Source organism: Boleophthalmus pectinirostris, unplaced genomic scaffold, assembly GCF_026225935.1.
Source record: "Boleophthalmus pectinirostris isolate CB_2022bp ecotype Guang Dong unplaced genomic scaffold, ASM2622593v1 HiC_scaffold_5, whole genome shotgun sequence".
NCBI classification, from domain to species: Eukaryota; Metazoa; Chordata; class Actinopteri; order Gobiiformes; family Gobiidae; genus Boleophthalmus; species Boleophthalmus pectinirostris.
The window spans coordinates 21,070,451-21,094,562 of NW_026571404.1; the positions used below are offsets into that span (position 1 = coordinate 21,070,451).

A 24,112-nucleotide genomic window follows, 5' to 3' on the forward strand; every position below is an offset into this window, starting at 1 on the left:
TGGCCCCTCCATGTTCAGTACATTCAGTGCATGCAATTGTTGTGTCCTTAGGCAAGACACTTTACCCTCTTTAACTATGTAAGAATATGGTGTGTGAGTTATTCATGGAGATGGAAATTGTGCAGACTGGCATTTACATACACACCAGCATACTACTGCCAGATACTAGTAATGGTTGAAATTGTAAAGCAATAAAATGAGTGTCTAGAAAATCAGCATTACAACATTATCTGTGTGTAGGAGGAGCCAAATGTTATGATGAATTACCAAGACATATTGCACAATTACTGTACATCCTCAAAATATTTACATATTTACTTTTGACTAATTGTGAAACTATGAACCATATCCAAATATGGTTATTTTTAAGAATGTATTGACTGCATGTTTTTGAACAAATCTTTATTTATATCCGATTGTGACAACTGGATAATTCCAAACCAAAAGATTCCCAGGAGCAGCAAAAAAATCCCAGGAGCAGCAGCTAAACAGTATTAACCTAACTTCCTGATAAAACACAGCAGGATTTCTGCTTTATGTTATTCTTCAAAGATGAAACAGACACACAGTCTTAAGTAAAGGACCTAGACCTTATCTCAAGTCAAGTCACAAGAGTCCTGATCTGACACGTCAGAGATGTGCAATTTCCCCATAAGCTGTGGTTTCATTCACCCTGACTTCATTAAGATGTGACAAGTGAGGTAATTGACAATCTGCCTATATTTGTCAATCTTATTACATGAAAGGAAAGACCAAGAAATGAGTATGTCATTTCTTAGAGCAGGATGTTGTAGTAATTCTGCATATGTTTTACTATTTTAAAACATTGTCATGAGACAGAAAATAATATTGTCAGATTTGTGTAATGAAATGTCAAAAGATCTTGTTGCATTTTTACTGTTGCGTTCCTCTTCTTTTACAGCAATGATTGAAAACTCAAGTGAACTTTTTTACTTGGGGTTACTTCCTTTAGCTTTGTATGTGTCCAGATGACGTGTGAGCTCCTCAATCCGTAAGTCTTTCAGTCGAACTAAATGCTCCAACTTGCTCACCTTTACTTGCAGAATCTGCAAGAAGAGAAATGTTACTTACAGTGACATGTTTCTAGATCATCCAAAAATACCTCTGCCTTTTTCTCAGCTTGGAGATGTGACCGCAGAAGGAAAAAAAGTTGCATCCGCTTTACAAGTTGTTACTCACTGCTGAACCAGCGTATGACACATAATGCATGTATCACACTCACACCAGAGTTCTGCCTCACACAGAGTGCACTCTCGGCACTGCAGATGCTGCTCTTCCCGGATTTGAGTGTTTAAGTTCCTACCTCCACAGTCTCCCTTAAAGACAACACCTCTTTGTCCTTCTCTTTCACCATTTGTCGCACATCGCTGTCCAAGGCATTCAAATTCACCTTTAGCTGCTCTTTGCTACACATAAATAGATATTAGTACAAACAAAATAACATTAAAATCAAGACAGTGTTACCTCTTTTTCTGTTTCCCCTTTTCTTCTGTTTTCTTTCCCTGTTCTGTTTGTACTTTAACTTCATTGAGAAATGTTTCTGAGGAGAAAAAAAAACAAAAAAACAAGAGCATGTCACTAACTCATGACATTACTTACATGACATACAACGCCAAGTAATATTTTATGTTATTTCTCACAATAGTTGAGCACCCACATTTTCAGATCTTTTCTTCTTGGTTTAGTCAATGAGAAAAATGCACATTAACATTACACTATATTGTAACAAGATAAGCTTCTACAAACCAATAAATACAGATATATTAGACGTTACAGTGTTCCCAAGATGCTACTCATGTAAAAACTACTCATGATAATTGTGGATATAGTATGTTGTACTGTATGTAAACTTGACTTTTTTCATAGCAAAGAGGTGATAAATTAGGAGCTGATGACGCCCTGCAGTGGTAGGTTCATGCCGGTGATAAAGGTCATTGTGTTTACATTAAGAGCTGATATGACTGAGGGTTAGTGGATGTGTGGTGAACTGGGTGTAGATGGAGGAGGAAACACCGGGCACAGGAAGGAAAGGCCTGGTCCAGCTTCACAGGACGGTATCAGGGACAGATGAGGTACGAGAAACAGCCCAGAGACACGTCACATAAAGGTTGTGACCTTTTCTCATCTGTCCAGGCACGAAATGTAGTTCTGTTTGGATCTGTGCCGTCATCACTTATAGATTTAAACTACAATGCTTGCTTACAAATATAGTCACTAAATACACAGGGAGCGATACACAAAAATAAGGACCTTTCCTTATATTTAGAAATGCTGAATTGGTGTTTGTCAGCTCTTTAACCAAATCTAACCCTAAAAATAGGCCTAAATATCATACACATGCTTATTTGGGATATATTATGCTGACTCTGGATTATTTTGCTTATGGTGAGATTCTGAACTGTGATACAGCTTGCAAGACATTTGTTTGTGCCTACTGCTGAATAAAAACAATTTGAATGACCTAAATGGCAAAAGTAGAAAGTGTGAATTTAATTTACATTTCTGAAAAGGCAAATAAAGACTAAAAATTACCCTCATAGATTTTCTCATGATTCTGGGTGTCATAATACTCCAAATCCTGAGTAGAAGAAAAATACAGCATTAAATTATGACATAGAAAACAAATCTTAGTAAAATATATTGTATGACAGTACAATACTGAAATATACACACAAGTGTATTGTTTGGCTGCTCTGGTCTTCGTTCAATCTTCTTCTTGAGGATGCTCAGAACAGGCTCTATGGCTCCTGGGGTGTTCAGTACAATTTTGTTCACTGTATCCTCCGTCACCTGAAAGTTCAGCTTGGAAAACACCTTCCTGTTCACACAATGCACAGATAGCAGAAGCATCTTTAATTGACAAAACTGCATAGGTGACAACAGTGTAAGAGTAACTAATACCACTATGAAATAACACTTGGGGAAATCAAATGTTTCTAGCAATGATCCCATTCCCTCATCGTTCAGATTTATGACTGGCTTTGTGCCACATTGGGCGTGTCTAAATGAGTTCTCATACACGTCAAGATCGCACATCCTGCCCCCTCTTTGCCCCAGTTTTTTTCGCAAAAACTTTTAAAAATAGTTTTGTCCATTTGTCTTGCCTGTTTAGAAGATCCCAGTTGCTGAGCTTCTGTGGTGTACCATTTGCAGGAACATAGTTGTGCAAATCAACAAATTTGGGGAAATAATATTTCACAACCTCAGCAGCCATCACTGCAAAAATGGGTATTCGGAAAAACAATGTTTTACATCCTTCTTGTTTTCAGATGATATTGATTACATTTTTCCTTTGGTAGGCTACTCTAGCAAACTCAGCAAAAAAGACTACGCCACTGCATTACCTCCATCGCTGAAGTCCCGTGTGATGTGTCTTTTGGGCCGCGAAAGGGGTATTTTATCTATCCAGGCATACAAGTCCTGCAGTTCCTCCTCATTCAGTTCTCGGTCCATTGTTTTAAAGAGACATTTATTTCACAGCTGTTATATTATGATCATATATCCCCCTTAGCTAACGCTAACTGGTTAGCCTGTCCATTAACTACATGTTGTTTAAAGCGTTGCTTAGCAACGGCTAATTAGCGACGCCCTTTGGAAAGAGTCTTTTTAATAATCAGAATAAATATATAACAAATAATTCATATCCAAAAGGTTTGATTTAATATTTATTTAACAAACAATTAAAAATATCAATAAATACAGTGAAGGCCTTTGATGTGATAAAATATCTGCATAGGAAATGCATTGTCCCTTGAATCTACCAACAAAACAAAGAAAAACTTCATAAATACGCATTTATCTGAAATAAGACAAGAGTGCAACATTTGCGTAAACTCCCTTAACAATTTTAATTACTGAGCTAATATTATTTAATTGAAAGTACCATCATATAGCCTATAAATCACTTTCAGCAATAGTGCAATTATTAAATAGAATGGAAGTTAACAAACTCCCCTTTGAAAAAAAAAAAATCTGATTAAGGCTGTAATCAGTAGTCATAGCAGCATGAAGCCATTTCTCATTTAAAGGCTTGCAAGCCAGTCACCAATGACACTTATTCCCTAGCACTGACAAAAGGCCCATATGAAAATCACGAACAAGAGGCACATGGCAAAACCATTATGGTAACCTTAACTGTCAAACAGGGTCTGCAAATCACCACTGGTCAATCTAAAGATCAATTTTAAGCCTGTGAACCATATGTTCAACACAGACATCATAAAGTGATAGTCCCATACTTTGTTATAGCACTCTGGTTTATCTCTTCTGTCATCTGGGCCTGTTTGGAGGCATCAGAACAACTCTCCCAGATACCTGCAGGAGCAAAAGTTTTATACTTTATACTATTGCAGACAAGCACAATATTTGATTTATCAGTTAAAAAAAATTAGGTGCACTAAAGTACAGCTCATGACAAATGATTATAAGCTTGTTTGTTTTTTTTTAAACAACAATCATTTGTAAGTGAGTGTAAAAGCACTGTGCATGTGAAACTTCTGTTGATTTAACTTACCAACTGAGTATGAGGCAGTGCACCAGAGGAGGGCTTCACATTTATTGGGGGTACTGGAGGCTTTGGCTTTGTGGTAAGTGGAGGAAGAGGTCTGGATGGGGGAAGTGGTTTAGTCTGAAAAGGAAAAAAAAAGTGTCATAAAAAGAGTGTGATAAATATACTTTACAAAAATAATAATAAAAAACTTTACCTCAGAATAGACAGGCTTCATACTAACAGGTGGTGGTTGCACATATGGTTTAACAATCTGAACAAAAATAAAGTATAATAAATAAATAAATATAAATATATAAAAAAAAAAAAAAAAAATTATATATATTATATATATATATATATATATATATATATATATATATATATATATATATATATATATATATATAATAACAATCACATTTACCTGTTGAATCCTTGACGTTTGTGGCTCTGGAGACACTTTTTTTGGTGGCTGGTAAAAACAATGTTACAGTTCAATGAGACATGATCAACTGTTCACACACTCAGCTGACAAACAGGGAAGAGGTAAATGCAATTGCATGTGGTTTATAATTATGAACAAGGGCATTTTAAATTATGAGAGGTTTAGAGTGATGTAAATAAATGTATCTTAAAAACTCACTTCTGGAGCTGCCCTTGTGGGTTTAAATGCTCCAGCTGTTGCTCTAGATGAAGCATAGGGCAGTGGTTTGGAGAGATGGGTGGATGAAGTCTCCACAAATGTTGGCACACTAATGAAGGATCCATTACAAGGGCTGTTCTTTACACTGCTCGACTGAAACATGGGGTTAGTTTGTCCTGAGGTAGACTGGAAATATCTAAAACATACAGTAAATGTTAATATATATTGTGAGGTAACTTAAACAAGATAATAAAACCATTAAGAATGTTGGACTCCTCACCTCTTTTTTGGCCGGTGCTTTTTAATGCAACACATCAAACTCCCAACAATCAATACCAGTAACATAAGTGCCCCCACTGCCAAAGAAACTGGTAAGACCATTCCAGTCTCTGCAAAGACAAGTATTAACTATTAATTACACTATTAAATCATTTTAGGAAGCAACAAAAACGTAGTTATACAAACAGTAGAGTATAGTGAAAACTGTTCCGCTCAGTGTTACATCAGCCATTTCTTCATAAAGAACAGTGTGTGCATTTTTGTCTGATGTAAGGGATGATACCTTCAGGCAGCTCTGTTTGTTGTATGTCACAGTAGGGTGGGGCCCATCCTGGATCACAGTGGCACATCATCTCATGGTTACACACCTGTAACATTCCCCTGTTAGTGTAACTGCATTATCTGTTTATCTCTCACTTTTGAGGAAGTTCATCAATTTCTTACGCCATGGTTGTTGCATTGGTCAGAGCAGTCATTAGGTCCATACACTTTGATATATTTCATATCCTGGCACCTTTGATCATAGCAAACCTAGTAACAAGGTACAGATATTGGAATATGGTGCTGAATGTAGAAAATAAACTTCAAAACTGGCAAATGTTTTGCTACCATGTTCGTTCCACATTTGGTTCCAGTGGGGACTAAGCCCATGTCAGCTGGGTAGTTGTCCTCAGGATTCATCGTTGCTTCATTGCACAAGTTATTTCCAATGTTGTAGTAATACTTCTTTGACGTTACTGGAAACTCCCAACCTCCGGTGCAGAACAGCGTACCACATGATTGATCCCTATAAAGTAATAAATGATCAATACAAGGTATGTATTTTACAATAATGTAATGAAAAAAGTGTTCTGTAATAAACGTTTTACGTACGCCCCAGCACATCTCTGACCAAACACAGTTTTTTTGCAGTTTCCATTGCGGTGGAAACAAACATCTGCAGCTACTTCAGCATCTGAGTTGAATACCATATAGCGTGTGTCGTATTAGTGATAAAATGTATTCTTAAACAGTAAACACTTTTTAAATTGATTTTACCTGGTCCCCAAAGTCTCTTGCAGTGTTGTCTCCTTGAAGGACACTGACCATTGTAGCAATATCCCTGTCCACGTTTGCATGGGAGACCATTTTGAGTGTAGGCGTCAGCAGGACAGGAAGCTGAGAGTCCAGAGCAGTACTCTGCCAGGTCACAGTCTCCTGTTTTTGGACGGCATAAACTGCCTGTCGGTTTAAGCTGAGGAGTGAGAAGAGGCACAGATGGAGTGATGCTGAATATTGTGTCCTCTTTCGAATGACAGCCAGGCGGCACAGTCAGACATTGTCTAGCTGCATGGTAACACATTCAGAAATGTGTGATTCACTCATCCACACACTAAAATGTATCTGTTGATACTTACTTGGCAATTATGGCAACACTCTCCTTCTGCACATTGGGCTCCTGCTTTCAGTTTGCAGGTGGTGGCGTTACAGCATGGATTTTTACATTCCTGGAAAATATATTATACATTCATATAATTTTCATTTACTGTTAAATATTTAGTGTGAATTTGTTTGTTCACCTCTGCAGTGCCGCAGTCACACTCCTCTCCAGCCTCAAGAAAAGCATTTCCACAAACAGGTCCTCCATAGATACGATTTGTTGAGGGCTTATCAAGCAGACACTCGGGGTTGATCTCTTCCAGAAACATGCTGAGCTGTTGTTGACTGCAGCTACTAAACAGCTCTGGATAAACAACACTGAAGAAAGGCAAACTGATAAGAAGCACCACCTGGCAGGACCATTGTTTTATTCAGTGTTTGACATATCACTGAACAGTTTTGTTTGCGCATATAACACTTACCCTACACTTTCAGACATGATGCAGCCCTTTTTTGATATGGATGAACCACAAACACAGTTTTCATTATCATGGGACAAACCCAGGTTGTGTCCCATCTCATGAGCTATTGTTGAGGCCACTCCAACTGAGTTACTGTTGTGATCCTGTGTGGAAAGTATGGAGACAATTAGCAAAATAGGTCATCAACGCCAAGTTATAACAATATTTATTCATATCTTACCTCATTTACAGCCCCAGACTTTGAAGTACACATTGCATTTGTGTTTGCTAATCCAACAGTGGAACCATCAAAATCCACACCACTGCAAAAAAAAAAAAAGATAAAATAACAAAATAAAACGCAAATACTATATTATTGCATTTTTTTGCTTTGAAGTTTAGGACTTCTCCATCTTACGTGATAAATTGTGCATTGTCGTGTTTGATTCTGGGTATAAGTCTCTGCTGACGCCACTCTAAGAAACGTCCAAGCGTAAACTCTGGATTTGTGCTGACCTCTATCTGATCTTTGTAAGACCAGATATCGATCCCAACAAGCATCACTCGAACACCCACAGGCCTATATAGCTGCAGCACAGTACAAATGGTATGCGTTAACAGGTGCGGGGAAAAAAAATACTATAGAGATGAGTTGTGCAAAAACACTAAACAAAAATACATAATAAAAAACACATATAATAGCACTGTCTGATGTAACTGTGTTTTACTCCATCAGCTCAGAATATGCAACAAGGACTGTGTGAGATGTGATAATCTTTCATCTGAGGTGTGAAGAATCTCAGTGAAATTTCTACAAATCACTAACTTTCTTGTCCTGGTAGTAATTCAGTCAAGGACAAGAAGTACCAAACAAAAATAGACTTAATATTCTTGAAATTTATGTTAATGTTCAGAATATGAGACAGCATACCTTGTCAACATGGTTTGCAACCTCAAGCACTCGAGCCTCAACATTCTTCTTATTGCCAATCTTTTTATACTGAAAAGAAGTATGTGGAATATTAATACAAAGTATAATCTATACTGTCAAACATGGGTATTATGTAATTTAATATTAATGAGTATTATGTCATTTATATTACAATTATAATAAGAACGTGAGCTATTTAAATAACTTCGGTGTAAATATTAACAAGACAGAGAAAAACTCACCTCTTCATTGTCAATGACCACAACAAGTTCCACTGTCCTGTGTTTTGAAGTACCTTTATCTTTACGCTGAAATCTGCTTTTCTGTGGGCAAATACAAAAAGTGAATGCATGTATGTTGTGATTTCTAGACTGTTATAGACTTAAATCAACAGTACTGATATAAACAAGGACAATATATCAACAAATCCAAAGTTTTTGTTTTAAGATAACAGTCTCCAAGGGAAACAAATGTATGTGTCCTAATTTCTGTCCATACCAGACTGCCAAGCTGGAACAGTCCAGACGGCCGGCCGCCATGATCATAGAACGTGGTGGTGTTTCCATGGGAACATGTGCTTCTTTTTGTCCTCAGGTGTTTGTAGTTGTAAACGGCATGAAGACCCTCCTCACTCTGGGACATGGGGCTCTTACTGTCCTGCTGTGTCTCTTTTTCAGTCCTGCTGTGTCTCTTTTCCAGAGGTTCAATGAGGTAAGTCTGGTCCTGAAGGCGGACAAATCCACTGAGGGGATAACAAGCACATTTTTATATGCATAATATTCATATTACAAATGTCCTATAAATACAAAATAGACGCACACACTATATTTTATTCACTTTCACTTACTTTATTCCTGAGCATAGACTGACACTGACTGATGAATCCTCTAGTCCCATCACATGTCCATGGAAATAACAGTGGCTCTGAAAAAGAATTAGATTCATGTTAACTTAGAAATGAGCAAAAGTACAATACAATACCACTGATTACAACTTGTATGTCTCTCTATATTATGTCTCACTATATTATTTCAGGAATATCGATATGGTAAGCAGTTATAATACCAATATTTAACAGTTCATTTGACTTGCAAAAGACCAGACATTACACTTCCACTAAATCTAGTCTCAGTCAGGACAAACAGTGTGATAGTACATTTTAGTCTGTTTCAACGCTGAATCACCACCCACATCTGAGATTTCTTCTCTTGATATAAATAGATTGATGAAGTGCAACAAATGGAAGCACAAAGACAGCAGCATGCCCAAGAATGAATAAGTAGTGCATAGGCTTAATGACAAAAATATTGATATAGAACGATGTAGAGTTATAGTAATTAAATGAAACAATATATACCGTTAAATCTGGGTTGGTTGTGATTTGGTTGCCCTCCTTAGAATAGTGCGTAACAGAAAAGTTTCGCCCAACAAGGTCTCTGGAGAAAACAAAGTTTGTGATAGTATTATTGAATTGCAAATAAAAGTTACTTAAATCAGCTCATGGATGTTTTCTCACATGTTTCTCTCCAGGTGGAGTGTATAGTTCTGTGCTCCAATTAACAAGGAGTACTTCATTACATCTGGAAATGTCTGGGACACAATGGATTTTAAATCAAAACCCCAAATATGCATTAATAACATGTAAAATTTAAATTAGGTTTTACCTGGTGTAATGTTGAGTTGTTGAGATTTGGGGATCCTAGTTTCTGAGGTATAACTGTTTGGTACTTCATCACATGAGGCATATTCCTCACATGACAGTCAACTGTTCCTGGTGAGGTAAATAATACAATAAAACAATACTTTTAAAATACAAAGACAACAGAGTGAAGAAAACACAATAAAGTAAACAAATTAAGGAAATAACATTACATTCAACGTACCCCACAAGGAGAAAATAATCCATACAATACATCCTGGCTGGAGCATGTTGCTCTCTTCTTTCGGATGGACACTGTCATGGTGAGCAGTGAGTCTGAGGGAGTTATTGAAGGCCCATCACTCCCCGCCCCCCCTCTCTCTCTCTCTCTCTGTCGCTCTCTCTCTCTCCTTTTCGTGTAATATCCTGCGATTTACCAATTGTTCACCAGCTACATGAGTCACTAAACCATTCTAAGAAAAAGTTTAAAGCAAAATTTCCGCATGTTCTTGTAGTTTGTAAGGCACTGAGACTGGCTACCTGACACCGACCTGTACACATTGTTTTATAAGACTCTTAACATTTCATCTGCGCTTTCAAGATCGAAACCACTAATTAGAACAGTTTTAAAGTTTTTACGGCTGAAAACTTATATATAAGAACTTACTGAGTCCTGGCGCCATCTGCTGGTTAGACATGTAGACTACAAACTACTCAAAATGTATAATAACTTGGTCGCTAGGTGGCAGTAATGTTATTTTAATAGCGTTGGTGTTCACTTTGGAGGCGGCCACTGATGACGTTGAAAATTTGCGCCACACAGACAAAACAGTTTCACCAAAACAGACTTTTCTCGCAAGTTAAATTGCTATTTTAATGATGCTGCAGCCGCATTTACCCAAATTTGTGACAGAAGAAAATATTTCAGTAAAAAGCTGTGCTGACGACTGTCCGACATCAAGTGAAACTGGGGGAAATGAGGAAAACCCGTTCAACTTCAGACCTCAAGTGATACACCTGCCCAAAGACCATGAGCTTTTTGAGGTAATGGCAATTACAATTGACAGGAAAAAAGCCAACTTTGTATGGCAATAACAAACTACTGTTTTAATTTACTGGATGATGCATTGACAGTATACAGAACAAAACTTTTCTGCCAAGATTCTTTCATTTATTTTAAAGTTTATTAAGTTCAATGTTAACACATTTCTCAGGATGGAGACGTTCAGAGACACATGTACCTGCAAAACTTTTACATCTCAGCAGCAGATGAGGAGCCCTCCCTCAGGTAACATCAACCATCAAACCAATTAGAGGTCCTATATTACGACAAACTGACTCTATTGAGCTTTAAACCATGTTAGAATGTTATTACCACTTCAAAAACAAACCTGGAGTTGTGTTTAGTTTCAATCACGCAGATTTTAGTAATCCTTTATTATTATCTACATCTCCAAAGATCAAAATCCTCTGTTCCATCTTGTGATGTCATGAAACAATCAAGTTAAAGGCTACCTTCTTCCTTTTGTTCAGTAGAGAGTGGCAATTCCAGGGTTGAAATCATCCTAAAGGATATCCAGAGGAATCGATCTTATAACAGATCAGGAAACTGTGTAATATGGGCCTTTTGAACTTATGCATAGCTATCTAATCAGTATCTTTTTTTCTTTATTATAGAGTGTCAGAGTTTGCCTGCCACATCTCTGGCTGTACAGCAGCCTTTAAAACTTTGCAGGAATATGAGCACCACTATAACTCACTGCATAGACACGTGTGTTGCATCTGCCGCCGCTCTCTCCCCACTGCCCGTCTCCTGGACATTCATATACAGGAGTGGCATGACTCTCTCTTTGCTGTTCTGGCACAAAAACAAGATATGGTGAGCTTTGTGGTCTATTTTAAGTATTAATAGATGAAAATGACATTTATTAATGTAATTTTCTTCACTCAGTACCAGTGTCTGGTGGAGGGCTGTGGACGCACATTTAGGACGATTAAGGAGAGAAAGGACCACTTAATAATTATTCACAAATACCCACCAGATTTCAGATTTGACAAAATAAGAAAAGTCAACAGGTAATTTTCGTCTTTCCCACCAGATGGCAGCAAACTCATGGTCAATTTTACTTTTTTCCACCATTGGAAGTCTAAATTTTCAAGTTTGAGTATGTGTGACATTTTTATTTTCAGCATGTTATGCTGTATGAACATGTGTATAAAGCATGCCTATAGTTATTTGTTTACCAAAAACACTAATTGGAAAATTAAGTAATTAATTGAAAATTATATGTTTTCAAAATGATGTTTTTTATATCTGTGTGAAGGGACAAGAGGAGAGCACAGGCCAGTGACACAGAGATGGAGGTTGTGTCTGATGTGTGTGAGTCTGAGGGCCCATGTGAAGTTGTCTGCAGCGATATGTCAAACCAAAGTGAAGATCCAGAACCCAGTCATATGAACATTTCAGAAGAAAACATTGGTCATATGGAAACGTCTGTATCTGCTCCTGATCCTATTGAACCAACGAAACCTCAATACTCATACAGGTACAGCCGGCCTGGTTATTATATTTATAGAAGGGATATATTTTATGAATATAAAACTATTAATATGTCTCCATAGGGTTCCTGCAAATGTGTGCTTTGGTCAAGGTTCAGTGCGTGGATTTAGAGGACGACGAGGAAAGAGAACTTGACACTTTACAAGTACGGAATCAAGATTTTTTTATGTTTACAAATTAAAGGTCTTGCATACCATGAACTCTCACTAATAGACAATTCTTTAAAAAGGCTGGAAATACAAAAGAAGTAAAACAGACTTTTTCTTTAAAATGTGTTAATAGTGTCTCACATGACTGATATTTTTGCAATAAACACAAAAGACATGTATTTTTTAATAATATACTTTTAACATTTTTATTGTACAAAATTCATACAAATATAAAATACAATGTACATTTATAAGTGATGTTCCATTGATCTGATGAGATTTTTTTGTTAAAAATAGGTCATGACAGCCATCTATATTTATAGTTCAAACTGACTGTAATTATGTGCAAAATTTTACTTGGGATCAGCATACAGTTACATGCTCATTTGATTCACACATGCTAATCAAAAGGCAAAGCAATGATCAAATACGCTATCACACATATTTTGAGTTGTGAATAAAATATAAAATGTATTGGCCTAGAATTAAGGTGTATGAAGGACATTCAGTTTGATCAAATTTAGTTTATTTCTGTATAAAATTAAGGCAGGCAACATTTTCCGAAATTAGAGCAGAAGGCTGTCCAGTGTGAAGTTTGGGATTTGAAGAAAAAACTCAAAACCTCATTTGAACTGAGCAATAGACCTAAGTATGTGAGCTAAGCGACATAACTTTTTCCATTGGAAATAAACTGTGAATTGTACCCCTTATTTAAAGAAAATGGTTTAATCCCACTAAATGCAATTAGGGAAAGGTTTGATGTCCAGCTATTTTTCGTTGTGGAGTTTCAAGGCACATTACATAACCATTTAGTTTATGACAGGTAGTACATCCCATAGGGTCCACTGTATAGTCCTGGTACAGGCAAAGCGGGCCGCGGGCCGTTCAATGCCCCGTAAAGAGCCGGGGTATTCAGCGGAGCGTTCAGGGCGAAGGGGAAGGCGAAAGCCGGCAGCAGCGGCTTGGCTGCCAACTTGATCTTCTCCAGCTCGGCCTCCTGCAGCCTCTTGGCCTTGGCCCTGCGGTTCTGAAACCAGATCTTTACTTGTGTCTCTGTGAGGCACAGGGAGCTGGAGAACTCCGCTCTCTCTGCGATGGACAGGTACTGTTTCTGACGGAACTTTCTCTCCAGGGACAGCAGCTGGGATGTGGTGAAGGGAGTGCGAGGTTTTCTGTTGTTCTTGTGTTTGCGCAGATTGCAGGCGGCTGGGCTGGGTAGTCCTGTAATGTATACAAACACTAGTATAAGCAACACGTGGCAAACTATTATTATTTGTTCATTATAAATAACCCTATTTGTAAAAGTGCATGCAGCTTTGCCGGCATATTATATTTAGATCAAAAATAGGCCTACATGCAAACAAATGTAGTCCTCGCCCCAGTTTTCCTTTGCCCTAGAAATTAGGTTTTCTCTTACTTGGAGGTGACGAGTAACGGGGCTGAATCCAGTGTCCTGCCTCGGTGTCGCTTAGATCCGCCGCTTCAGCTTTGGGCCGCAAAAGTTCCCGATGTGACGCGCTCTCCTCGGATCGGAGATAGCCCATACCAGCATTTTGGAGGTTTCTGCTTGGCGTCCTCGATATAAGAGACTCGACGCTAAAAGGCAGGTCCACACTTTTCACTTTGCATCTTTTGGCAGAGGAGAGGTCCAGCTCACTACTTTCTGTGCATATTTGGGACACTTGCTCCGTTATGGGGTCCTCAGTTGGAGCCGATGCGGGAGATCCTTGCGCAGGATTCATGACGCACGACAGTGGTGCCATAAGCCACTGTCCGCTCCACAAACTTTCCGCCGCGATGTGTTTCCGTACACCTGAGGAGAAAACGTGCCTCAGCTCCGTGGATCCCTCATGGATGTGCAGCCGCGTGCCAAACTTCAACTTCTGCTCACGGTCTCTCTGTCCCACGCTCAAGCGTCAACTTTGGCTTTCATCCTGCCGCCAGCCAATCACAGTGAAGTGCCTTTACATCACAGACCCAAAGTGCTATACGATTGGTCAGAGAGGATTGGTATTTTACAGATTAGGCAACTTTAAGGTAAATTTTTGCATGAAAATAATATGACTTTCCTGACGTTCCGCCTTTATACAACATAAATATAATAATAACAATTTTAAAACCGGCATTATTCTAAAACACACATGGAAGTGCAATTAAATACAATACACCATTTAAAAAAGCAAAAATATCAAGCAGGTATAGTTTTAAATTTAAGCTTACATCTAATAAATCATGTCTCTTTTTCTATTCAGCCCTGAGAAACAAGTGTGAAAAGCAATCCCAGTATTTTCATTCTATGTAACTGCACTGAACACATAGAATGAGAATACTGATATGTAAAAATAATCAGTGACAAACAGTCTGCAACCTTTCACAGATCACTCCAGCACTTGAGGTGGTGATTTACGGGAGCTAATTTACTTTAAAGGCCATTGCGTATAAGTACAATGGTTAATGTGCATGGACTATATTTCACTCTATTGTGTGCATGGTTTCTTTAAAGAAGTCTCCAAGGTTTCCAAAATTGGTCAAATTGGGTTGATTTTACTGCTCTTCAAAATCACCAAATCACTCACTGAAATTCAATAGGCCCTTTATTTCCCAGGGGATGTGTTTTTGGGCAGTGTGTTTGTGGAACAATTGGTTAAATGGAGTTAACTGTTTCTCTCCCTGAGGTACATTTCTGCTTTGATCCTGCTGCGACTGGCGCCTGTCTGCTCACTCTGCCCCACTCCTCACAGCCATACATCTCCAGGCGACTATACCATTGTCCAATAACAGCAATTTAGTGTGTTTCAACAGTATCTATACCAATGGAAAAATATTGGACTTTTTCTTAAGTTTGGAGTTTCAACTAATTGTAGCTTAATAAAATATATGGCAATGTATCTTCTGGAAACTTAACTTTTAGATCCAAGTCACTTTTGCAGTTTTCCAACAGTGACTCATTTTGGGCCACTGCTACTATTGCAATCAATCTGATATTTTTCAGGTTAATTTTGTGTCCAACACTTTTTCTTTATTTTGATATTGGAAAGTACTGACTGAAATGGATTCTTGACCTAAAATGATATGAAATCACTTTGAATATTGGCATAATACTGTTTCTTTTTCCCGCCAACGCACAGTATTTTAAGAGGTAATTGTGGTTTCCTCAAAGACTTTTGCTTTGAAGTCAACATGTTGAAGCAGGTTTTTATATATTTCATTTTCTAAGCTTTCCTTTCATGAATGTTGGCACCGTGTCAACCAAACTAAGCAAACTTTGTGGAGGGAGCTAGATTCATGTGGGATAAACATTTATGAAACTCACAGCGGGGAACTTGTGGTCAAAGTGTATCGTCTTTAAAAGAAACAGGAGGCTTTCTCAGTGGAGCCTAGCACTGCATTATAGATCTGCCCAGTGGTATGTTAAAACTTCAATGGACAGGTACATTATAAAGTTGTCGCTGTCCTTAAAAATAAAAATCTCTTTTCATTTTACAGCCAGAATGTAGTGTTGATTACCATTCCTCAGGTATCATATATACAGTGGTCATACCGAGATGTGACCAGGTCAACTTAACCTATTGGGTTTAAAATTGGTCTCTTGTTGAGAGATACAGAGGACAAGTCAAGTCTGATTTCCAATGTAAATGTCAGCGGTTTCCTGTTCCAGATCCTGTCTCATTTCTCCCACATGTTTTACAGTACATTTTATTACAGGCTGTGCACTTCTTGACATTTTAATGACATGTTATGATTTACATTTTTTTCTTGAAGTAATTTCTCTAATCAGACTCTTAAATGCAAAACAGCCAAACAGTTTCTCAAGTAATATATTTTTAGGACAACTAACACAACACTAAGAATTATAACATTTACATTTTGTCTACAGGCGTTTGCCTCATTCCCTTAACTCACATGTCTCTTTATAGTGACTATTTTAGGATACGTGACCTCTTGACCTCTTACTTTGAAGAATAGTCACTGACACAACCCACAGAGCTTTATTATGTGCTTAAGTTTCCACTCTTTCCACCTAATTTCCCAGCTCACTGTGACATCAGCCAGTGGCACTTATAACATCAAAACATTCTATGCGTGTCTGAAAGATTACACGTTTATATTTTTTCTAACCCCCATTTGACAAATACTTTATAAAGTATGAGACATTTTCTTCTTTTCAGTGTTTGTTTTATCAATAGCCTATTGGAATTTTATACAGTTTGATCACCCAGTGCGAGATTCATTTATCTTTTTAAGTAAATATTTCTGATGTTATTGTATGTAAAAACAAAGTACCAACAAAGACTCTATTTCTACCTTTGTTGCAACACAAAACAAGTCCCCATTTGTCAGGAGGATCAAATCTGAGTGACTTCCTGTAGTACACGACCACAGCAAGACCTGTGTGGTAGATGATGTGGGAGTCCTTTGTAATTACCTGATGGGCTGTTGATCGCCTAAGTGCTTTTCATTTATCCTGTGTATGTTAGCATTGCTCGGCCCGCAGATAGAGGTGTTGACAGACGAGCAGGGATCCACGTATTATGCCTGTGTCTGTTTTGTGTGTAGGATATTGAGTTTGGTGACACGGAGGCGCGTTCCACATGGCGTCTGACACAGAGCCCGGCCTATAACATCAAGTGATAACAGGTGAACACAGACATATTATAGTTGTTTTGTTGTGGTTTGGGGGAAATGGAGAGGCAGTCAGGGAACCGGACACCCTCCCTGGACCTGCAGAGGGACATGGTTTAGACTGGGCCCAGAGACGGTGCTGACAGCAGAGGACGCTCACATGAAGAGTGGAGTTATAATGAAGAGAGTCCAAGGGAATAAGGCACTAGGACACTGGTGGGTGATGTCAAATTATCATAGGCTTTCCATTGTCCAGCCTTGATAGCACATGTAAACAGTGTGAGTGTGAGTGATGACACGCAGGGTAATGCTGGGGAAACCTGACTCAGACAAAACATAATGCAGTGTCCCTTTACCCTGCTCATTCACTATTAGTCACAAGATTAAGGAATAATAAACATAGCTATTTTCTTTTTATTTATCATATAATATTTATTTTTATTTTATATTTTCATTCCCTTTTGTATATGTTTATGTTGTAATTGTATTAGAACAACAACATACAAATATAACACCACAGTGAGTTGAACTTGCTTCTGCAATTGAATTGCTGCACTTTGATGTGTTTTTATGACAATAAAAGCCAGAGGATTTATGTATATGGATGGTGTTGTATCAAAGCACTTAAAAAGGGTGAGAAACTTACTGACAACGTATAAATATCCCATAATTTTATTATAAATGCAATGTAAGAATTTTATAGTCTTCAGAGTCAGTTTTGTCAATCTGCTGTGAAAAAGTTGGCATCATAAATATCCGTTTGATTCAGCACATAGTCCATTAAAAGCATGTCAGTCAAAACTACATTGTGCATTTGTTAAGCTTGTGATTCACATTGCATCAAACATTGTTATGGTTGCATTGATTTTACAGTTGACTATGAGCCTGGCCCTGCATGTGTTTATCGCAAAGAAAATGAAAGTTTCATGCTTGCCTTTTGCTTGCAGTGGTGGGAACAGTTCTTAGTGAGGCCATTAGTTGATTAGTGCCACCATTTAAAACTTCCCAGGACAAGAGGGACTTAACATACCACGATTTTAGTTACTAGTGATGAAACTACAGACCTATTTAAGGGCATTTAGACTGGTAACCTGCGTTTGTGTGGGAATGTGAGTGCAAGTCTCTGATCTCTGCACAGTGACAACCTGAACAAATATGCTGACTTGATTCTTCTTTCTCTACAATAGGGTCCACGTCGTCTCCTGAAGTACTGAAAGAAAGGGGAGGGCACAGCAGAGGCCCCTGAATCAACAACCATTAAATTCTCTGCACCCTTGTATAGAGACACTTTCAAGACTTTATAAAGACCCCAAGTGCCAAAGGAATCTAGACTAAATCTTTTGGTGAGTTGTAGCAAGTCTGTTTTTTTTTTAATATTGGAGTTGGTGATTAAAGGTTTTGTAATATAAAATGTAAAACTAAGTAAAATAAAAAGCAAGTAAGAAGAGGGGTGGAGATGAGAGGAAAGGAGACCTAGCTGAGTAAAGTGACTAACTAAAAGATGAAAGCTTTGTTGTGCTGATGCTTAATGAGCTGGAAAATACAATTGAACTTCTCTGACTGTGGAAATTGCTGTGAGGGCAGCGTAAATTAGCGTCAGTGTGGGAGCTAGCCGGCCGACAGAAAAGAGGCTTTGTGTGGAGGGCTTCTTCAGGGGCCTTCCGCCGCTGGGATCCTCTCGCCGCTATCATCCGCCGATCTATGGCATGACAAGAACTTCAGCTCATATAAGGAAGAGGCATCCATTTGGCAGAGGGTCTGTTTTGTTTTAGCTTGATCCCGCTTACAGCAATTTCACTTGGGAATCTTCACTTATGAAAACACTTGGCATATCTTAAACTAATCTTGCATATTACACTTTTGCATCAACCGTGCAGACTACAAAAGGTCATTCTCAAGCATACAGAGGCCAAGTTATAAAGGCTGAAAAAAGCTATAGCTTAAAAACTACTGTGATATTAACACCAAAGGATGACTCTTCACTCTGGCGTTGCAGGCTTGGCACATGCCTTCTGTTACTAAGTGGCTTCATATTGAAAGGCTCTGCGGTCTCTATTCTGTGTCCCACCGGGTGCCAGCCTCTCTGCCCTGGCAGCTGCTGCGCTTCAGAATAGCCCCATAGTCTCCCCTCTGCAGGTGAGCCGCACAGCCAAAACAGGGCCCCTCAAAGGGCCTTTCACTGCCTCAATAGGAAACTGACTTGGGGAGAGAGGAGCGGGCACACAATGGCTGCTTTTTCTGGACTCAGAGAAGATGGAGATGAGCTATTGGTGCCGCTTTGAGACTATGGCTGAAAAATAATAGGAACAAACATGCAATTTTAAATACAATCATATGACATATGATATTTTAACATATTTTTGTAAAGAGGTATGTAGTATAATTAATATATTATTAAGTGATACAGGAAAATTATTAATAATTAAGTATATCTATAATTGAAAACAGAAAAATCAAACCTCAGTGAGCTTCACCTGTGTGAAGTATACACTTTTATTTAATTGACAGTTTGCCTACAAGGACTGACACTGAAAATATCTACTTATTATGCTATTTGATTATGGCATCTGGATATTACATTTACAGGTAAAAGACAAATGTACTTTTATAATATGCAATCTGCAATATTAGTTTTATATAAAATCATAACATAAAATCATAATAAGCACCATGGCTGCACAATATCAAAATCGAATCAAAATTCACCATATCACAAAGACTACAATAATAGAATGTCTACAAAAACAATATGAAAAAAAGTTTAGAACTGTACAAACATGTTCTCAAATGAATGGGATTAGTTCAGCTGTTCATATTTCTCCTTTCCTGTATAAATATTTAAAATGTGCAGTGTAACCAGAATCTTAATTTTAAAACATAAATCACAAATCTTATCTTAATTCTTGTCACACAACTTGCATTTGCATTCTTTACAAATTGTGTAGCCCTCACCAACAAATATGCAGTATATTATGCAACCTATATACATTAAAAGACTGCTTATGTTCTTTTTAAACAATTCATAAATGCAAACCAATTGGCCCTTGAGCCTTTCTAAACTCCCACCATGCACCACTGTCTTGTCATCCTGAGTCCTTCATGTAATTGCTATTCCTTTGAAACCTGATAAAAAGAAAAATGTTTTTACCATGTCCTGGGGTAGTAGGGTGATACTCCATTCCATACCTCACCAGTGTTTTGCCCCAGTCCACTGAGGAGCTCCCGTCCTGCTCAGGCACTTCCCATACTGTGAGGGAAGAATGTACTTCTCTCTCCAATGTCCCAGAGTTTCTTATAGTTTTATTGGCAACAGCTTTCACTGGCATTGAAGGCGCTACAATCATACATTAGATAGAGAATTTTTGAGTTTGAAATGGTAGCGAGTAAGGAACTGGAAAGGCTGGTTATTCCTTCTCTGTAATTCACCGTATCCACATCCTGAAACAGCCACAGCAAGTCCCCCACATCTGAAAGATCGGAGCACAAACCAAGATGCCTCTATGAATGGCGATATAGTGCATTCTGTCAGACAATTTTTCCAAGACGCTCCCGAGAACAATTGTAGTCATTTAGATGTTAAGGTCATAGTATATATCAATATTTTCCACTTTTTTGTTTGACAGTAAGTAAGTAAAATGATCATGCAATAGCTTTAAAGGATGTAATTAAAATGCTCGCTAATTTGATCCAGGTTTCCCCAGGGATTAAACCGTAGCGTAGCCGCTTCACTATAATACTTTGTGATCTTTAAATTATGACATTAAGAGATGAAAATCGTGCAAATCATCGCAATCAGAATGGTTTTATGTGTTCCAAATGTTGGCCCGCTCTGCTACAGATTACACAAATATTTCTCCATGATATTCGGCTGTTATTGTTTACATTTCACATGAGATTTAAAACACACAGCGCCTCTAGCTGTCTAATATAATTTAGGTGGGTAAAAGATGCTATCAGTCCTTGTCTCATTTTTCCTCGTTCCTCCTCCTCCTTTAATCAGTTCCACTCTGTTATTGCTGGCCCCGGGCTGTTTACCTCTGCACTAAACTGCTTTCACAAGGCTGAGACCAAAGCCTGCTCAAATGTCCGTTAGACCCTTTAAAAACCTCCGTGGATGCGGGCCTGACCTCTTGGCTGTTGTTGCCATCATTATGGAATCAGTGCACGCTGATCTGGCGTTCTTCGCACCTTCTAAAGCCAGGAATCACTTTTCCCTCTGAAGTTACTCGACCACTTCTTGAAAGGTTAAGTGGTAAATAGGGGGCTCTTACAGCAGCAGAAGGCAGGGCAGACTGGGAGAGACAGGCCAAACCACAGAGCTGGAGGACATTAGGGGCATATATGAAGGCTATGACAGATATAAGCTGAGGACAGACATGCTCACGAATGCACCACGCTTGATGTACTATTTGCTCTGGAGGTTGGAAGAAGAAAGGAGCATTTCCTGCTGTTGGCAGCTGGGAGTGATTTAGTGACATTAGTAAAAGCCTGTACTGGTAAATGTCTTTTCTCAGACAGAGGTTCAGAGGGCCATGTAAACTCATAATGTGCCCTAACCCTCCCTGCTCAGATTCATCTGCTGTTTGAAAGAACAGTCTTTCACCATATAAAAAGTGTTCCTAAGATTTAACCTTTCATTGTTTGTGTTTCATTTAAAGTTTTCTGTGTGGTTTTAGTAACACAAGAAAGAAAAATAATTACATAATTCTCCCCATAAAACATTAGACAAGTCAATATAATTAGCACCTATTAGCAGAGTTGGAAAGTAACTAAATACACAATACTACTGTATAATCCTGAAAATATGTATTCAGAAAACGTATTTTGAGTAACTGTATTCCGGTACTGTTACTCCTTAAATTTGTGGTGTTCAGTTTACAGTTACTTCTTAAAATCAAAGGAATGCATTGCTGTATTTGATCGCACAAGGTAGACTGCTCTTGTAGTGTGTGTGTGTCTTCCTGTAATCATTGATAAATAAATGCATAACAAATAGTGAAAAAACTTTAAAATTCACTTTTTTCTCCTCTTCACATGATAATGTAACTTGACCTGAAAGTAGGCTACTCATTCACAATACTCTGATTGGACCAAATAACGGAATATATTACAAAATGCAGTTTAAGTATTCTGTAACTAAATACAGAAGTGGCTAATTTGTTTAAATATTGTTATCTTATTTGAAGAAATTGTTAATATGAATAAATTTATGAACATTACATTATGAATAATGTGTCTTCATATATTATAATGTTTCATATTTTCACTGCTATACTGTATCAACATCAAATTTAATCACTTGTTGATACAAGTAATTAATTTTGTTGTTTGCAATAAGCACAACAAGCCTGTTTAGTTATTTACATTGACTTTGTCTGAATCCACTGTGACAGCCTGAAAGCCTGACATGCCTGTGAACAGTGGGGAAGTGGCATTCTTTTAGTGTTGTGGAATAACATAAATTAAAGGCAGCAGCAGCAGGGCAATGGCAACAAGTTATCACGTATCAGACATGGTGACCCTCCTCTTTCATGCTGTGTCTGTTGATTGTCTCATTCTGCAGGTTTGTAATTATGGTTTGAAGCGGCCGGAGCCAGACGATCCACAGGGTCCCACTGGGGAACAAAGGGGGTCTGCGGAGGCCAGGTCAGGGAGCACCGTGAGTGTACAGAACCCACTCAGACACGGATACAGCAGCACTCTGGAAACGGCATCAACATTGTATTAGTCAGGAATTTATGCTAAAGCTGACTATGCATTTAATGTCACAGGCAGCATTCCAGAAATACAGTATTTGTGGTTAACCATAAGAACATGATGTATTGGAGTTTTTATCCCAGAAAATTGTGACCATGAAAAGAATTTCTGTTTTTTTCTGTTTTTAAGAAGTGAAAGTAACAAGTTTGTTTGCCCTCTTACCCTGTTGAGGCAGCTGTTGGACTACACAAAAACTGTAATTTAAAAGGAAAATTTTAGCCATTAAAAATTTGTTTCAGCTTCTTTATATATGTAAAATCTTAGGGACTTTTTCCCATCAAAAAGATTTGAATAAAGAATAAATTGTTAATCACTATGGCAATGGTCCTAATTTTTTATTATTTAAAATGGTCATTATTCTGAATCCCTTAAATCTTTGTTTTTGTGAACTACAAACATGCTACCACATTTTAACTTCTTAAAAGCTATTGCAACTGAATGTGTTCCTGTGAAAAAATCATTTGTAATCTCATTGGCAATATATGCCAGTAACATGCATCACACGTATATACATTATTGACATCTCCAGACAGTATGTTTTTCTGTATGTTCTTGTGATGTAAATACATAGAGCGAGGCCACATCCTTCTTTAATCAGGATGAAAGCTGGGGCTGCAGAAACCGGATCTGTGTGTAGCAGCTCTCCATCAGAGAGCAGCAGGAGCCTCCCTTTAACCAGAGCATCGGGACAGATGGGACCATGACACGCAAACTGAGACTACAACACTGAACACATTTAAGTACATGAACTTAGTTGCATCCAATCTCTAAATTATTATCGATGGGAAAATTAGAAATGATTTGTTGTGTTAAAATCCTTATTGAGAATTGTGTCTAGGGCCAGGATCATTTGTAACACCTGTACTCCCTGTAGCGCTGCCTGTCATCCGCGTTTCACTCAAGTGCTTCCCACTGAGTTCATTGAGAGGATGGTTCTGTGATGTATTCTGTCGTACGGAGGTCAAAGGTGAAAGGTTAGGGGTACTCCAGCTGGTAAACAGGGCCGCGGTGGACCCCAGTGAGGAGCCATTCAATGGCTGTAGAGGGGAGCGTAGGAGGGGATCCTCTTTTTTGTCTTGTTTGATTTTTGTCGGAGGCCAACTTCCTGTGCACTACCACGATCCATCCCTTCTGATGTTAGAAGAAACTGCAGTTTCACTCTTCACTCTGTCTCCAACAGGGGCCAGTAATTAATGAGGCA

At 38.2% G+C, this 24,112-nt stretch overlaps 4 protein-coding genes across 8 annotated transcripts; 1 reads left to right on the forward strand and 3 right to left on the reverse strand.

Moving 5' to 3' along the window:
• Positions 1-399: 399 nt before the first annotated feature.
• spef1 (sperm flagellar 1) lies at positions 400-3,527 on the reverse strand. The gene is made up of 7 exons (XM_020921118.2): positions 3,366-3,527; positions 3,126-3,237; positions 2,695-2,839; positions 2,554-2,599; positions 1,486-1,561; positions 1,325-1,427; positions 400-1,067 (listed from the first exon to the last, which is right to left on the reverse strand). The coding sequence occupies exons 1-7, from the start codon at positions 3,472-3,474 to the stop codon at positions 951-953; spliced, it is 708 nt and encodes a 235-aa protein (XP_020776777.1). The 5' UTR covers positions 3,475-3,527; the 3' UTR covers positions 400-950.
• A 146-nt stretch (positions 3,528-3,673) lies between these two features.
• Positions 3,674-10,214, reverse strand: adam8a (ADAM metallopeptidase domain 8a). Its single transcript, XM_020921441.2, has 24 exons — positions 10,067-10,214; positions 9,848-9,954; positions 9,700-9,773; positions 9,541-9,619; positions 9,031-9,107; positions 8,682-8,925; positions 8,426-8,506; positions 8,184-8,252; positions 7,671-7,840; positions 7,494-7,575; positions 7,274-7,416; positions 6,992-7,169; positions 6,830-6,919; positions 6,471-6,666; positions 6,306-6,387; positions 6,042-6,219; positions 5,877-5,963; positions 5,716-5,800; positions 5,434-5,542; positions 5,154-5,349; positions 4,935-4,982; positions 4,725-4,781; positions 4,535-4,648; positions 3,674-4,335 (listed from the first exon to the last, which is right to left on the reverse strand). Exons 1-24 carry the CDS (start codon positions 10,110-10,112, stop codon positions 4,291-4,293), a joined length of 2,637 nt encoding a protein of 878 aa, XP_020777100.1. The 5' UTR covers positions 10,113-10,214; the 3' UTR covers positions 3,674-4,290.
• Positions 10,215-10,559: 345 nt separating this feature from the next.
• znf511 (zinc finger protein 511) lies at positions 10,560-23,021 on the forward strand. Of its 5 annotated transcripts, none has more exons than XR_008633399.1 (9): positions 10,562-10,866; positions 11,037-11,110; positions 11,500-11,701; positions 11,774-11,898; positions 12,147-12,368; positions 12,445-12,527; positions 17,089-17,169; positions 18,342-18,497; positions 22,718-23,021. XR_008633399.1 is itself a non-coding variant. In XM_055163081.1 (7 exons), the coding sequence occupies exons 1-6, from the start codon at positions 10,699-10,701 to the stop codon at positions 12,515-12,517; spliced, it is 864 nt and encodes a 287-aa protein (XP_055019056.1). In that variant the 5' UTR covers positions 10,561-10,698; the 3' UTR covers positions 12,518-12,527; positions 17,089-17,307. The 5 variants fall into 5 exon arrangements, 2 of the variants coding, with proteins under 2 accessions (XP_055019056.1, XP_055019055.1); XR_008633400.1 differs by lacking the exon at positions 22,718-23,021 and adding an exon at positions 19,151-22,238; XR_008633401.1 differs by lacking the exon at positions 17,089-17,169 and having other exon boundaries at positions 10,560-10,866; positions 22,718-23,020.
• msx3 (muscle segment homeobox 3) lies at positions 13,329-14,379 on the reverse strand. The gene is made up of 2 exons (XM_020921474.2): positions 13,949-14,379; positions 13,329-13,752 (listed from the first exon to the last, which is right to left on the reverse strand). The coding sequence occupies exons 1-2, from the start codon at positions 14,292-14,294 to the stop codon at positions 13,346-13,348; spliced, it is 753 nt and encodes a 250-aa protein (XP_020777133.1). The 5' UTR covers positions 14,295-14,379; the 3' UTR covers positions 13,329-13,345.
• Positions 23,022-24,112: the final 1,091 nt, after the last annotated feature.